Source organism: Pleuronectes platessa, chromosome 4 (assembly GCF_947347685.1).
Source record: "Pleuronectes platessa chromosome 4, fPlePla1.1, whole genome shotgun sequence".
NCBI classification, from domain to species: Eukaryota; Metazoa; Chordata; class Actinopteri; order Pleuronectiformes; family Pleuronectidae; genus Pleuronectes; species Pleuronectes platessa.
Window position 1 is genome coordinate 26,247,585 of NC_070629.1, and position 16,889 is coordinate 26,264,473.

General features: G+C 39.4%; 1 protein-coding gene across 1 annotated transcript; it reads right to left on the reverse strand.

The window, feature by feature from the left end:
* Positions 1–1,644: 1,644 nt before the first annotated feature.
* Positions 1,645–15,995, reverse strand: mccc2 (methylcrotonyl-CoA carboxylase subunit 2). Its single transcript, XM_053420131.1, has 17 exons — positions 15,777–15,995; positions 14,008–14,074; positions 13,504–13,588; positions 13,069–13,170; positions 12,565–12,692; positions 11,776–11,888; positions 11,014–11,127; positions 10,673–10,737; positions 10,186–10,285; positions 9,995–10,090; positions 8,564–8,636; positions 8,407–8,483; positions 6,621–6,687; positions 5,891–6,047; positions 4,446–4,560; positions 3,274–3,359; positions 1,645–2,069 (listed from the first exon to the last, which is right to left on the reverse strand). Exons 1-17 carry the CDS (start codon positions 15,906–15,908, stop codon positions 1,952–1,954), a joined length of 1,695 nt encoding a protein of 564 aa, XP_053276106.1. The 5' UTR covers positions 15,909–15,995; the 3' UTR covers positions 1,645–1,951.
* Positions 15,996–16,889: the final 894 nt, after the last annotated feature.

Here is a 16,889-nt window from a genome sequence, read left to right on the forward strand (position 1 = left end):
CCATAACAGGATCTACAGTTAGTTGCAGGGGAAGTTTACTCTGAAATCTTTCTTCGAAGTTGTAAAGATTGACCGGGCCCCTGAGATACCACAGCCCACGCACAGCAGCCCATTGTGTCTGTGGCCGGTTTCTCCAATACACACAGCAACAATCAGCTCGGCTATAGAACGCAGCCCCACTGCGTCGGACTGCAACCGTCTGAAGCATCCGTCTTCAGCCGAGGACACGATTTACTCCACAACACAAAGATGCACATCACCGATAAGACACACAATGGATTTTTCAAAACAGGAACATTCTTGTGGTCTCCTGGAGGTTTCACACTTTTAAGGTGAAATGTGGGTTTTGTGTTTTGTGTTTGTGAGCCTCTTTATGTTTGGATGCACGTAGATGTTAATGAGAACATCTGTGTGTGTGTCTGGCCACCTGCCCCGATCGCCTTTTAATTCACTGTACGCTGGGACCTCTAGGTTTTGAAGTGTTGCACAACCTCAAAACCAAAATAGTCGACAACAGATGGAAACCTCGTTAGATATTCTCCACGGACCCAGAGGACATCCTCGCCCTGCTGTCGGAGCAGACCTGGAAGCCACCCAATCATTATTACCGTCATTAAGAGCAGTCCACCAGGACCTGATCGATTCTGACGGACAGAAAGACTGAGGGAGACGATAAATCATCCCGGGTCCCACAGATTGATTCAAATACTACAATCCCCTGCTCGCTTTCTTTGCATCTTTTACACATCTTGGAAGAAGAAAAAAAAATCCATAGAGACTGTTGTGAATCATTAGGTCTCAGTATCTTGGGCAAGTTTGGCTTATTTGAATAAACTTTTTTAAAAAGGTGGTTCATGCTGTTTGCTCATGCCTCCCACAGTGATGTTCAGTGCAAAGAGGATGAAGATATAACCGGCGAGTTAAAAAAAAAAGAAAATTGCTGGTAGGAGGTGGTGGAGTATGCATGTGTGTGTGTGTTTGTGTGTGACACATACAAACACACACGTTAGGAGTTATTTCTGCTCTCCACAGCCTCGGTGTTAACAGCCACACAGTCGTACACAGAGGAGCATGAAGCGCCTCCAGTTCAGCGTTTTTAAAATTCACTGCTGCATCTAATCCTTGGCCCCGGAAAAAGTTGATGAATGAAAACTAAAATTGTTGCCAGAGTAAAAATCACATGTCCTCTAAGCCAACAGAGGACCACCACACGTTACCGTTACAGGAGGTAAATCAGCAAACTGCAAAAGAAAGAGGGAGGGAAGGAAGAGGGAGGCCAGCTGGTAAAGTTAAGCTCTCTCTCTCTGTAGCTTCGGTACACAACACTCTCTGCCTGGAGCAGCTATCTATTAACAACACATCCTATTCCTGCTGGACCTAACACAACATATGCACAATAACAAAAATGAAAAAGTGCAGATTATAGATATCTGTGCCGAGCTCGGACATTTAAAAGAAAACTTTTATTTGGGTGTGAATTCCCCTCAAATCTGTATTATTAAAATATTAAAACACCACAATTTCTTATTTAAAGCTTGAAAGTGAAATACAACAACTGAGAGATTCATGGCTGAACAGCGCCCCCTTATGAGCGTTGCTTTCTCTCATAATCTGCTCCTGACTATAAAAAAAACAGCACACAAATTCAGATTTTCTAACTTTTATATTTCACATTTACAGAATTTTATCAAATAAAACAACCCAGCCCACTAAAGGAAACAGGTTAATAACTAGAGTTGCATTTACACTGGTGTAGTAACAGTTAAGGCACAACCTGACAGTGGAAATGTCCCACAACATCATCCACGTTGTTCATTCACTCAGGTGATGTTTTTCTAGTGTTTATTTTTTTTAATCTTTGTTAATCTGGTGACAAATCAGGATTAAAACTACAAAAACGAGTATAAATACAGTACAACTCTGTTAGATCCGAGGTCTACACCCACACACGCTACATCCTGAACACTCCGAAACGCGTCTTCTTCGTTGGTGCGTTCAGCGCCGCGCTGAGACTCAGACCCAACACCAGACGGGTGTCTGCTGGATCAATAATCCCGTCATCCCACAGTCTGTGGAAAGAGACACATCAGTTTGTTACATGACACATTTCACCTCACTCACCTGATGCTGCCTGTCGAACCCGTGCACGTTTCCTAACAGTCACAGATTCCTATGTTCCTCCTCCTTAATAATTTTAGGTTGATCTGCTCTTTGATTCCGAAGCTGATTCTCTTTTCTACCTTCGTTTAAGATCATGCACATGATTCTGAGCTTCTAATAACATACTAATGGCTCGTAAGTCAATTTTATCATATGAAAATCGTATAATCAAAAGCTCCATAGTGGAGCCCAAAGTAACATCATCAAATTGCTGGTATTGACCAATCAATCCCCCGAACCCAAACATATTGAATCTATTATCATGACAGATGTAGAAAAGCTAAACATCACATTTGAGAAGCTTGAACCAGAAGAGAATCTATCCATGAACCGACTGTTAAACCTCTTTGACTTCAACATGTTCATGTGTTATTGATTCACACATATTATCAGTCAGGGTCTTTAATACTGATCAGTGAAGAGAACATTTATCATATTTATCTTCTACAAAACCCATTAGATCTTAATTTCCTGTTGATATTATCCCAACAACTGATTGTATTAATAAACTCAATTCATAGACGGAGGCTAGAGAAAGACTTTAACTTGTCAAACAGACTTTAAAATCAATTTAAAGTCATTGTAATTATATGTAATTTTTTATGTTGATATTCTCTTGATATTTCACCTCATGTCTTGCAAGTCTGTGTTTTAACTTCTGTGTTTTTATGTTGTCTTGTCCACATCAAATACATCAAAACTAATTGATATCGTTTCTCAGTTCATCTCATATATAATCTGCGTGTTACATATTATTCCTGGTTTGAACTCAGAGATCATCTGATAGGTTCTCTGCTCACTTGCAGTATTAAAAGAACCCAGAGGCCTGATTGTAACAAAACAACAGGATGTCTGATGGAGAGGAAACACACTTGAAAGACATTACAGCCTCACTCCTCATGCATGAAGAGCCTCTTGTGGTTGCTCCATTCTTGGAAAAGCAGGAGCACATGACATGTATAAAAATAAATTAGAAATAAATACTGGTGGCTTTTGTTTGTCTCCGTTTGCCCAATTTTATAATTCCACAGAAGAAGAAACATGTTCCCTTGGCACCATTGTGTAAAGTCTCATTTCACCACAGACTGAGACAGGAAGTCAGATGGAGCTTACCTGGCACTGGAGAAGTACGGGCTGCCCTCGGCTTCGAACCGCCGCACGATCGGCTCCTTCATGGCGGCCTCTTGCTCGGCGGTGAACTGTGAAGAAACATTGGAACTGATTAGTTTTTCAGAAGGACATGGAATGAAAGATAAAGTTTTACAATCACAATCCATTAAAACGCAGCTTGTTCAAATGGGATTTTTTTTTAAAGGCTGCGTGAAGAGCACGGGGCAAATTCATTTGTCACGGAAGGTGACAATAAACACTGAAGACAGAAAACACGGAGTTTAACAGAAAGTGTTGAGTCAATACTGTATTTTTTCAGTTCCTCTAGTCGACCAGTGTTGATATAAATGATATGAACAAATATTAGAAACACATTATTATATGGGAACCAAGTTCAACAACAGCACAAACTACGGCTTCAAAGATTAGTTGAAAAGATGATTTACTGAGTGAAATTGAAGAATTCACTCATTGTCGATTGATTTGCTGTTAATTTGACCAATTAATCAATTAATAACAGCGACTCACAATAAGTGAAAATGTCCCACAGTTGAATTTATAGTTTAATTCAACAACCATGGTGAAGTTTCAAATGCGTCTCGTGACTTTTCCCTTTTTTTACTCATGAACACGTAAAGACAAAGATGCTTTAATTGTGATTGTGTTATCACATTAAGCTCAGCTGACAAACTCTGTTGTGTTTATTTCATGATTTACTTTGGAATGGTACGACTCACAGCATCGACAAAAACCTCTGTAAAGACAACTGGAATCAAATTAGCCAATAAAAAAACCATAATAAGTTTTTACTACCTTTTCCTTCATTTTAATGCTTTATACTGTTGAACCATCCAAACCTCTGATAGGCTTGCCTGCCATCAGGCCCTGATACGAGGGGTCATTCAAGCTCTATTAACACAGTCTTAATTCACCCATAACAGCATACCTGCCACGGTTTAATTATATCCCATTGATGGCTGCACTATTCAGGGTAAGTCATCGCTGTAGCACATCCCACTGATAAAATACCACCCTTGTAATAAGTGCCATGTCAAACCATTACTGAAAGAAAAGTGTCTTTTGTAATGTTTATGCTTTTGGCAGCAGAAAACCACCAGAGCTAATCGGCGAGGTTCCAGTGACGTGCAGACGGGGTGACTCATGGGAACCATTACCTCCTTTCCCTCGCGCGCCCTCTGATCCTTCGTGATGGTGGCGAGGACGGTGGCCGCCTGCTCACCGCCCATCACCGAGATACGAGAGTTGGGCCACATGAACAGGAAGCGAGGGCTGAGCGAGGAGAAACAGAGAGAGTTCATTTAGTTCTAAACCAGAACAGACAGATTCATTACAAACAATTAGTAGAGCCGAGACCGATATGGATTTTGGGAACAATGCCCATACAGATAATAGGGAGTCACAATTTCTGCTTATATCTCATATTATTAGAAATGATGTCAAAGACGTTGTTATCAAACCATTACAGAGAAATGTAACTTATATTTTATTGATTAACTGTAAACTTTATTATAAATAACTGAACACAAACATCGTCTTCTACATTGTTTATTCAGTGAGATAACAGTTTTCCTATCAGCCAACATAAACACAGCTACCTGTCGGTCTGTGAAAGGTCAAATGATAATTCGGCCGTGCTCTGCTGATAACGTCTCAAAAATGAATCTGTACAAAAGGTCTGACACCAAGTGATGACAAACAACAGCCACTGATGAGGGATTCGGTTTCCTTTAAGAATTCAGGAAAGTCCAACTAAAGGTAAGTACGAATAAAAGTTTTCATCTGTGCTTGTTTCAAAATTAGTTTCAGAAGATTCTAAACATATTTAAATCGAGGGGACAGAGGGAGACAGATGGGAAAATTCAATCTTCCAAGTTGACAAACAGATTGTATCTAAACTATTCACTCAATATGTCATTTTACAACCATATACTTTGCAAAGAAATGTGGGGGCATTCAGATTCAGATCTACTGATAATACACATTAAAAGTTTGTTTACTGCTGAGTGGACAGAATTGCACAATTACAAGTTTGAAAGTTGAAATTACAGAAACACCTCTGCAGCGCTGTTGTTTTTACAGGAGTCCTGGTGTCGTACCATCCCCTCATTCTGTTAATTTTTGTATTTTTATAGAAGTAATAATAATGAAAAGGACATTCTAATAATTAGTATAGGGTGGTGGTGAGTGTTGGTTGAAATTAAGAAAGAAGATGAATTGAATAAAGGTTTCAGTTCTTCAGTTTCTGGACTCAAGAACCTCTCGAATGAGGTGAAACATCCTCAAGCATCTCTAACCGAGCCCAGCCCCCCCCTTGATTCAACTCTTCTCAGATTACAATCATCTTGAGGACTGAGAATCTTGACAGAATTCAAATTAATTCACTATGAAACATGCATTTTTACACGGAAAGCCTCTTTTCCTGCTGCTACGAAATGGTAACTTGCACCCAGATGTAAAAACACAAAAGGTACCTGATGCACAGTGTGGTTTCACACTCCAGATATTCACAAACAATCTAGATACAGCTAATGGTCATTGGCAAGCAGCTGGTTTTCTTTCATGGTTCCTGGTGCTAACAGACACATTAACCTCTTCATACCTGTAGGCTCGGCCACACATGCCGTAGTTTCCTGCACCGTAGGATCCTCCGACGATAACGGTGATCTTGGGTACATTGGCGCAGGCGACTGCGGTCACCATCTTGGCTCCATCCTTGGCGATGCCTCCTGCTTCATACTCTCTACCCACCATGAACCCTGAGAGGCAGCAGACAGAGATTTCAGATAAAGAGCTGTGTTGACTTTGAAAGTGTGTGTGTGTGTGTTTGTTGTTGTCTCCAGGGAGAAAAACCGGAGTGTGTTAAAAATAAATCTTTAATGAGGAACAAGTAAAACTGAGAGATTGCTGATAAGGGTTTGTACACCATGCCACACGAACTGAGGATGATAACCAGCGTTGTATTGCATTACATGCAAGTTCATTAGGTGCCTCGGAATCCATTAAAAACCACAATACTGACAGATTATTCCTGTTATTTAACCCCTCTGATAACAATCACCTCCGGCTAGAAGGGTAGGGTTTTCTTTTGTTTGTCTGTTATTTAGCAGATCTCTATCTTTTACATTGTGAGATAATGGGGAATATGCAAATAATTGAGGGATCTTGATGAGGACTGATATCTATGAGTGTGTGAAACTTGGTACAGTTCCAAATCAAAACCTGGATCCAGTGAATTTAATTGTGGCTTCACTGTTGCACTCACTGTTAATATCTCATTCTATCACATGTCAGTGCTCTTCAAACATCAGACAGTGTGAACTCCCACTGACCTGTTATGTTTTGTAGAAAAATGAGTGGAATGTTTCGTTGGCAACACAACTCGATGAAATGCGTCCCCTGAAAAGAAAAGAAATTTGACATTTAGAATCACTACCTTGAAAGACAACAACAACTTATTTGTCTTCACATCTCCGGAAATCATAACTATCATAACTCCCTAAAGAAACCAGTTTAAATATGTAAGAAGAATATAAACAGAAGTGCTTGAGGAACTAGAGATGAAACGCACACTGAAACCAAACTATCTTGGTTAATAGTGGATATTTTGATTTCTAAAACAGCAAACCGGTGAACACAGCGATGCTCTTCAATCCCTCAAGTGACCAATTTACTTGATATCCCAAACAATTGAGGCTTAAGAATCGACTTCAGCTGCTCCGTGCCCAGTGTGCGATCAGTCGGCCTCACCCTGATCATCATCCTCCTGACCAGGCAGGACAGAAAGTCATCAGGCTGATGGGGACGTCGTCTGGCTTTGTATTTACCAGACATTACTTTGAGATGAAGGAGCTGAATGGCTTTTCACTGGGCACAACACGGAGCTGCCAGGAGCTGTTGCTCAGGCAAACAGGCACAAAGGACGGTGCACTGTGCGGAGACACCTCATTTGCATACATTTTGTATCGCTGAATTACTCAAGCCGTTTTCTTTATTTTGGCATTTACCTCTGCCGGGCTTTCTGTCGGCGATGCAGCCTGCCTCGCATCGCAAAGTGTAAACAGAGGTAGGAGACAATGTGGGAGACGGCTGCCCATTAGAAACTGTCACTTGGTGAGAAATGATCCATCAGCTGGCTCCCTGATGTGTGCACAACAACACAAATCTAATCTTTTCTCTGCTTCCTCTCCCTTTCACCAGCACAAATACCTGGGGAAAAGCTTTTTAAAATCTTAAAGTTAGCATAACAGAAGCCCGGCATGTCTTAAGTAATGACAGCGTGTCTGAGTGTGCAGGTGTGGAATTGATTTTTCGTGGACGTGCTCGCCGAGCTCGTCTGTTCCACGTCTGAAGCACGGAATCCGTCTCTCTCGACAGTAATTGCATGATGAGATAACCGGCGTTCATGCCATCATATTAAGACCTCACAGATATAAATCAAAGAAACCCCCCACCCCCAGCTTGTAATCTAATTCGAGATGTGTTTGAAAAACTTATTAGTCTATAATCACAAATTCAGCTCCTCATCTTTCCCGAGGCTGTGTAGAGTTCAGGTCTGTTCACGGCAGATTGGCTTGCAAATTAAGTGATTTATATTAAATGAAAATTATGATTGTGCCTCGTCCGTGGTCTCTAAATGCTATGTTATTACAAAGCCATTCATCAGCGCACTCAGGAGATGTTCCACACAAGTGCAATTTGAGAGCTTATTGTACGAGGGGAACTCGTCGCCTTGACTGTGGAGGGTCACAACGAACCAGCTTCCAGCACTAAAGCTCCCTCACGAGAGAAATATTGATAATCAGCAAATCCCTGAGGAGAATTTCATCTGAACTGCTTCACTATTAACATTTCAGAGGCATGAACCAGCACGATGTTTAACATTCTGAAAACTCAACATCGTCATGAGAGCTTTTACATTTTACACGTTTTGCAGATCTCATTTCTATTAAGGAAATCTTATGATTGCTGCTGTAGAAATGTAACTTTGTGTTATAAGCGAGATGAAGTATTAAGGTTATAACAAAGCTTTGGAGACATTGTCAAATAAATCTTAGAACTCTATATTTATTACCACCACCACCAGGGAGCTTCTGTTTACACCTTAACGATATTTACCTTTTTTGCAGATTCTGAAAACAAGACTCCGTTGTTGCCGATGATCCCGACCGGGTAACCAAATATTCTTGAAAATCCTGCGGAAATATTTGAGTCAAATTCTGGATTCTAGGAATTTCTCTATGTTGATAAACAGTTAAAAATGATTTTGCGTTACCTGTAACAAGTGTGTCTCCATAGAAAGCCTTGAACTCATCAAATTTGCTGCCGTCTACAACTCTGGCAATGACCTGCACACAAATACGATAAAGTTAGAAAAGCTAAAAGAAAGACCTGTAACAAAAATGTTATATTTTTTCTTTTATATGCATCTACTGACATTATTCTGATACCTGTATGTAGTTAAACTTTCGGCAAATCCATTCATTCCTACTGAGGTATGACGAATATGACTGAGGTATGACTATAATACATTATCAGACGGCTGCATTGATTAAATTTGTTTCCGCTGACACTTTTAAAGAGAGTTTCTTTTACTTAAGTGTTTTGACTTCAGTGATTTAAGGGCTTCCCTTGTTGAAAAGGCGATTACAGTGGAACTCCTGTAAAGAGGGAAGCTCTCAGTTGAGTTTGCAAACTAAATGCAGCGTCAATACTGTTCCACACTTTGACCTCCCGAGGGTTAGCAGTAATTCTTGCTCCTGGTTCTACATCACGGATCAAAGACACAGGCTTTAAACCAAATGAGATCATCTGGCAGGCAGCGGCCGGAGAAAGCAGAAACACATGATTGATGCCAGTCGTCCATTATCGACTTCCCTCCCGATAGAGGGAGCTGACAGCTAAGTAGTGTCTGAAGTGCATTCTGGACCTGTGAAAGACAGTTTTACTCCTATTATTTATAAAACCTGAGTCCGTGCTCTATGAATCTGGTTTTCTGATGGTAAGATTATGACAAAATCAATTTAATTAATGGCAAATCACACATTTAACTAACAGGACATCTATAGCTATAAAGAGCGTAAATTTAGGGCTTTTTAAGACATGTTTAATGCCTACTTAAAAAGACTAAACTTGTGATGGAAATACACACTTGATTGAATGTATTTCTAAAGTAAACATGCTGATCAGACTCAACTGCTTTGACCCCAAATGTCCCAAGACTGAAGAACTTTAAACACACAGTGCAGTTTGCTCCTCCAGGCTCTGGATTGACCGACCACAAGTACTCGTCATTCTCAAGCCCCTTTTCATTAAAGCTGCATTTGAAAAGCATTAACGCAATGCAAAAACCAAACCAGAAACAGGCTGAGGGTGCAGCACATACTGGAAGTAATTCTTCTTCTGTGGTCTGGCAGAGACGAAAACATTTTGCAGTAATCTTTGGCAGCGATATGCCTAAAAGAATTAAGATCTGTATAAGCTGAATTTAAAATAGTTTAATACTTTAAAGGCCTTTTATTCGTAAAATAGACATTTTAAGACTTTTTAAGTACCTGCAACCACAACGATAAAGTTGAGAGGAGTTAAGTTATGATTATTAAATGACTTTGTAGTGCTATTATTAAATCCCTTGTAGTAGTGAATCAAGTACAGCCTCTACAACCGTTCCTCTTCTAAGGAAATGTAAAGGAAACTGGACGTCTACCTCTCTGACATCAAAGTTGCGTTTCAAGTTAGCTCCAACGATACCATAGAGCTCATCTGCCGGGTACAGAGGAGCCTCAACGGGTTCTGTGGTGACCTGAAAAACATCAGACAGGCTCAGTGGCAACAGGAAGCACAGACAAGAGAGCACCATAAATTATTAAATATCAATAGTTATTCTTCTGGACTGACCTCGATATTTTTCCTGTAGTTGAGGTTCCGCACCGCCTTCCGTGCCAAATGAAGCGCGTGATTATCGTCCAAAGCGTAGTGATCGGTCACACCGGATTTCCTGGAAAATATACAACTGATCAATCACCGGGGAAATATTACAGCACATACATCGATACTTAAGATGACGACACTGATGGGAGCAAGAACATAGATATTATTATTATCAGAAATAAACTAGTAACCCTTTCATTGTGTGATTAAATAATATAAAAAGACTAAGATCTATGCAAAGTGGAAATCAAATCCTAGCTAGTGTCTGAGACTTTATACAATATAACTTACAACATAACTTACACTCAAAAGCACTTGATCTTTTTCAAAAGGAGTCAGGGGTTCAGGGTGGAGTCACACACACACACACGGCCTAATTCATATTTCATATAATAAACGTTTCTTAAAGAAAAACCCACAATTCCACACATGTACAATACTGTTAATTTCCTACTTGCAGTGAAGATCGGCGCCGCCAAGGTCCTCGGCAGAAACTTCTTCTCCAGTGGCAGCTTTGACCTGTGAGAAATGAAACAGAGATTCTCTATGAAAAGTTATTTATTCATAATTAAATAAATGATTATAGGTCATGGGCAGGGAACATATAGGTTTATTATCCCGACCACGTCAGCTTCCCATGAGGAAAACAGGAAAATCTGACAATGGGAATGATCGTCCTAACTAGGAATGCTCTTCCATTTAACCATTAAGTGACATTGAGTTTAGTTAATCTCTCAACTTGACTCTAAATCTCTCCCTCTACACAGTTAGATAGGATGTAAAAAATGAGCAAACCAGTGGAGGTCCTCCGAGGAAGATTGTTCCTTGCTTCTTCACAATGATGCTTTCATCTGCCATCGCTGGTACGTAAGCTCCTCCAGCCGTGCAGGAGCCCATCACAACAGCAATCTGAAGGAGACAAGACAAATCATGAATAAACTGGGATTTTAAATTCAGATATAACAATGTTGTGTTAAATCTGACTGAATAAAAGTAAGTGGAAAAAGACCAGTTTAAAATATGTTAAGAGCAGAAGAACAATCCTTGATGTTTATATAACACTGGTAGACAGAACTTGGATGAATTATGGGAACCCCATTTGTTAAAAGTTAAACGAATATATGCTGCTGTGATTATCACTCCTGGGTAGATTGGAGAGCCACTTCATTCCTCAGCTCTCACCCGGTCTGACTTGTTTTTGTTTTGTTTCTAAAAAGAAGGACGTCTCTTCAAAACCAAAAGTCAAAAGTAAGATGGATTTTAGTCGCCTACAGACAAAGACAAGATGAATGAGCAACAGCAGTGCCGATTTACAATATCTGCCGCCTGAGTGAATTTTTCAGATACGCTTTTCAACTTTCAAAGAAATGAAAAGAAATACGAGTCAAGTTGTTTTTGGGATGAACAGAGGCAAGATTGTTGAAAAGCACGAAAAATATGCAATCAAAGATAAAGACAGTGAACGAGAGGCGACAAACAAATTATGGAGCTAAGACGTTTAAATCTCCTTGTGTGATTTGAATAACTTGTGAAATATGAAGAGAACTTGAGGGTCACCTGTGCTATTCCCTCTGAAGACAGCCTGGCCTGGTTGTAGAAGATGCGTCCAAAATGGTCTCTGTCGGGAAAGACGTCGGCCTGTCTGGGCAGGTTGGCTCCTCCGGAATCCACTGAAGGAAACAAGAACATCAGGATGTTTGTACAACTAATAGATTATTAACATATAGCTCCTATATTACAGCTACTTTATCTTCTGTTATATACAGCCACACATGGGGACTTATTTTGTTGAGTGATGAAGTTGTTTTCATGTAGATAAAAAAACAAAGTGTATAAATGTGTAGAGTGGAGCTCTGCCTCCGTAGAACTGCATCAAAACTGTTTATTACCCACGATCCTCGGCTTCTTAAACCAGGAGAACAGCCGCTATGACAAATCCAAACTCGGTTTAGGAGGATTGATATTTGTTTTTATGTCCTTGTTGAATATTGGAGATAAACGCTGTTTTTAAAAAACTTTTTAAATGATTAAATTCTACAGATTAAGTTTAAGAGCTACAGTTCAGCATTACTCTTCAATTCACTGGACCTGGTTCTGACAGTTGAAGCTGTGACTGTTGGTCAGTTACACACTTCTCACAGGAGAAGGCCGAGTTCAATCAAACTCATTCTGAAGCTGCTATTTTAAAGTTAAGGAAGTTGCATAGTGTTGCTTTAAGTCTAAACTGACAAACAAAACATTTTCTCTTTATTTCTAGCATGAACTTCTTAATTTAAAAATTTTAATTATGTTTGTGAAAGTGAAAAACTGGTTGTAACAAACCCTTACAAACACAGAAACACTCACCTAAGTAGATGCATGGCAGGTGGTTCTGTTGAGCTATTTCTTGTGCACGGAGATGCTTCTTCACGGTGATTGGATAATACGTTCCTCCTTTAACTGTGGCATCATTTGCAACAATAACACATTCCACCCTATGAAAAATAAAAAAATAAAAAAAATCCACTGAAATGCTTAAGTGTACTGGGAGAACTAAAGTGAAAATCCATTAAAATTAACAAAACAAGCTTAATTATCATAAGTTTGAATATTTGCAGCAAGTTTTTTCTGTATTTAGAGACAGAGAGAAAATCCAATTTAATATTCTAGTCAGTGTTAGCAGAAGAATTTGCTCTAATCTAAATTTTGGTTTTCGTATTCAGGAACTTGCACTGTAATAATTGGATAGGAGCCACTTTTTCCTCTGGTGCTGCTTTCATAATAGCCTTGCACATACAGTGTCTGTAACGTGTGCATAATTACATGACTACAAATTAGCAGATACATGCAAAAGGAGGTCATTAAGCGTACCCCGACACGCGTCCAATCCCGGTAATTATACCGCCTGCTGGGACTTCCTCTTTTCCGTAGAGCTCATTTGCTGCAAACTGAGAGAATTCCAAGAAGGGGGTCCTGCAAGAAAAAACACATCATGCTCTCGAGCTGGTGCAAACCGCTGACAGCAACACTTCTAGATTCAGAAGGCTCCCAGTCAATACAGTGCTGTGATTGGCCAGAGGCACACGTTCAGTCAGAAACTCAGTCACTTAGTTTTACTGATGAACTCCAATAATCACTTTTTACCCACATCACGTTTTTCACTTAGTTTAGATTTGTAAATTGTGGTTTGCTCAGTGTAAAAACATTTTCTTCTAATTTGCAAATCTCACTACAAAGTTTATGAATCGATTTGCTCAATATGAATTTTAAATGAATCACAACTGAAGATGGGAGTGGAAGCATTACCCTGGATCCAGGAGTCTGTCTACACGCTCTCTGGGCAGAAGTTTCCCACGAGACATGTGAAGCCTTCTGGCTTTTTCTCCTCCGCCTGAATCAAAACAAATAAAAAGGCAAATAATTAAGCAACACTTAGAATAATCCAATGATGGTTTTCATCAAGTAAACATGAGTTGCAGATCCTAACCCAAAAAACAAACATATACCCTTCTCCCTGCACTATACACTATTTGTATATAAACACACAAATTTGCATAAAACTGCATCAACTGTCTTGAAATTTAGAATTATATTATGTAATCTACCCAACGTTAGATTCATTAACAATATGGAGACTTATAATGTAAACTAAAATATCACTGACAATGAGTCCACACAGTATAAAAACTTATAGCTTTTACCTTATTGACATTTGGGAACAAACCCTTAAATCCAAAATATCTACTACAGGACATATGGAGCAGTTTACCTAGAACAGAGGGTAGAACTGAGACATTTGCTCACACTTACCCAATTTAATCTTCTCTGTCCGGCTTTTCAGCTCGTCGACAAGAACCTGCATTCGTTCATAATTCTCCTGTAAAACAAGAAGAGCATATAGATGATACATATACTATACTGACGACAATTTGAAGCAGATATAGTACCACAACTACAGAAACATATAATTAACTATTGATTTAAAACACCGAAAGAACACGACAAATAAGACCAACACCTCTCACATAAACAACCTATTTCCTTGTTATAGAACTCAACATCTCCTGCTTTGTTTTTCCATTAGAAAAAAGGAAAAGTTATGATTATGGAACCAATTAGATTGTGACGGTCGGCTAGCGGCTCAATTGAAATAGTGATTACTATCCTCTCAACACTCAGTCATATAACTGCATTCAAATCAAGACCAAATAAAAAAGGTCAAGAACTCAGCTGGAGTAAAAATGATGTAATGTGAGTCACATCTCTTCATAGACAAAGTTTGTGCAAATATTCAGAGAGTGAGTCTGCAGTGACATCCAGTGGCCTGTTGTGGTGTTGCATCAGTGAGGGTGAATTAGTTGATGATGGTTAAATGTGGACGTAATGTACCAAAAAGTTAAATTACTGATGGTTAAAATGATTAAATCATCTCTTCAACCATAAAACTTTAAGGTAAACCCTACTTAGTATTTACTCCCGTCTTGGCCTCAACTTTATCTGTGTTTTAATCTGGTTCTGATAACATTCCTGAAAGATTTGCATTTGCATTTTTTAATTATTTACACAGTTAATATGCTCGTGCAGAAGTTCTGTGTACTAAGAACCACAGCCCTGCCTGCATGCTGGATGTCACTCTTGTAATTATACCCACACTGAGGATATCATGTGTATACACAACTGTTTGCAAACAGTTGGACTCCCTAAGGGAAAGTTTTATATGTTGTGAAGGTAAAAGAAACAATACAAACCCGACAGCAAAAAAGATGTTCATGTTGTACAACTTTTACTCGAACACGAAAAATCAAACTTTGTTGTGACATGTGCAGAAGTTTGGGCCTAATAAACACAATGTGTTTCTAATGGCTGCCAAGAAGTTAGGATATACACCATTAAGATAGATATCACATATCCCCATCAATTCTTATGAATGAAATTAAAACACATTTTCTATGCACACAAGAGAACAAAGATATAGCTCCATTCTGAACGTAGGAGATCATGTGTTTGAATGAAGTTTTAAATAATCCTGCACATGTTTGAGCTTTTTTCAGTTCAACAGAAGGGACAATTCTCCGGAGACAACAGCATGAACTCATTGTTAAAGTTGTAAATTAAACTAAAGAGGTATATTTCGAAGGTTTGTTCAGTTCTGCATCGTCCCAGTTCAAATCTGAGGTGTAATAATAGTGAAGGGGGTCTAAGATACAAACAAGCAACAGGGAATTTACTTACTTAACTTTTCACATTTAAATCATAGAATTGTTATAAGTTATAAGTTAGAAATAGTTTGCAGAGTTAAAGGATGTATTATATATTCTGCTGTGACTTGTGCAGTGACCAGATGTCTGCACAGTGACATCAATGACAGCTAATGACCTCCTCAGCCTGAACACTAGCTTGACTTAGCTTCTGCTAAAATATATACAAATAAAAACATCATTAGACTTTAACTGGTCTACACGGCATCTCTCAGGTGTGACGTCACCCAGCTGGACAGCTCTAACCCTGATTTAAGCACCAAGTGCATTTTCAATGTGACAGCCTGGCTGTAGCTACCGTTAGCTGCAGGCTAACCCTACCTGGTAAACAGAGGAGTGTTTATCCGGCTCGGAACCGAGTCGAGCCACTTTCTCCGCATAGTAGGGCCTGGACGGGGACCGAGGTAGAGTCCTGCAGCGGAGCAGCCACGGTCGGGCCGTCTGGAGAAGCATGTTCGAGTTCACGTCTGAGCAAACGTGAGATGTACAGCTGCTAGCTTGGTAGCTAGCCTAGCAGTGCTCTTCTTCTACGGCTGGTGTTAGGAGGAGTGCAGCTCCATGTCGCCACCTGCTGTTCATATAGAGTCTCTACATATTAAAAAAAACATGTTTGATCGCTGCTTTTTTAAAAACTACACAACATCCTGTAAGGTGAGAGTTAAAGGCTTATAACATTATTAATATTACTAGTAGCAGTAGTAGTATATTTTCATTATCACAACAAGTGCAACAGAACAGGAAACAACAAAACAAGAATCAAATGTTGGTGTGACCCCATTATGTCTTAAAATGGCCCCAGTTCTTTTATTTATTTTTTTACAGTCCTGTATTTTCCAACTTTATTCCACTAATGAGGAGCCTAACGTCTGCCAGTACATTGTGTACCTGCCCTGCTCAAAAACTGTGTCACATTGTGTACTTGGTGAAAACAGTACACACACATCAGCACTTATGGTGTCAGTCTTATATGAGCAACGATAAAAACTGATCTAGTAAAACTGTGTGTTTTTAAATCTTTAACATTGTGCATAGCTGCAGGGTAAAAGCAAAGATACCAAGTAGAAAAACACGCACATGGAAGCTGCCACCATGTGGATTTTGATAGCATTACATCCTTAAAATCAGTGTGATAGTGTCTGTGTGTGTATTACTCATATTGTTGGGACTTAAGTCTGTTTACACAGCCACATTATGGGGACTTGTCTTCGTTATGGGGACATAATGTGAGTCCCTATCCTGTTAATCATCAAATTTCAAGGTTAATATATATGTTAAGTTTAGAGTTAGATCAGGGTAGGAACAGGTCTTAATGTAATGTCCTCTGGAGTTAAGGAGACACGATTAAAAAGCACTTTACAGTTCGGTTTTTGCAATTCACACAGTGCAGATAAGGGGTCATTTTGGCGTTCAGTATCTTGCCCAAGGACACTTTGG

Bases quoted from the DNA above. Each gene is read 5' to 3' on its own strand.
- mccc2 (XM_053420131.1), bottom strand. From the start codon at position 15,908: ATGCTTCTCCAGACGGCCCGACCGTGGCTGCTCCGCTGCAGGACTCTA. The intron at 13,589-14,007 runs GTAAGTGTGAGC...GTTTTGATTCAG, and splicing joins GACAGAGAAGATTAAATTGG to GCGGAGGAGAAAAAGCCAGA. The intron at 12,693-13,068 runs GTACGCTTAATG...TATTTTTCATAG, and splicing joins GGGATTGGACGCGTGTCGGG to GGTGGAATGTGTTATTGTTG.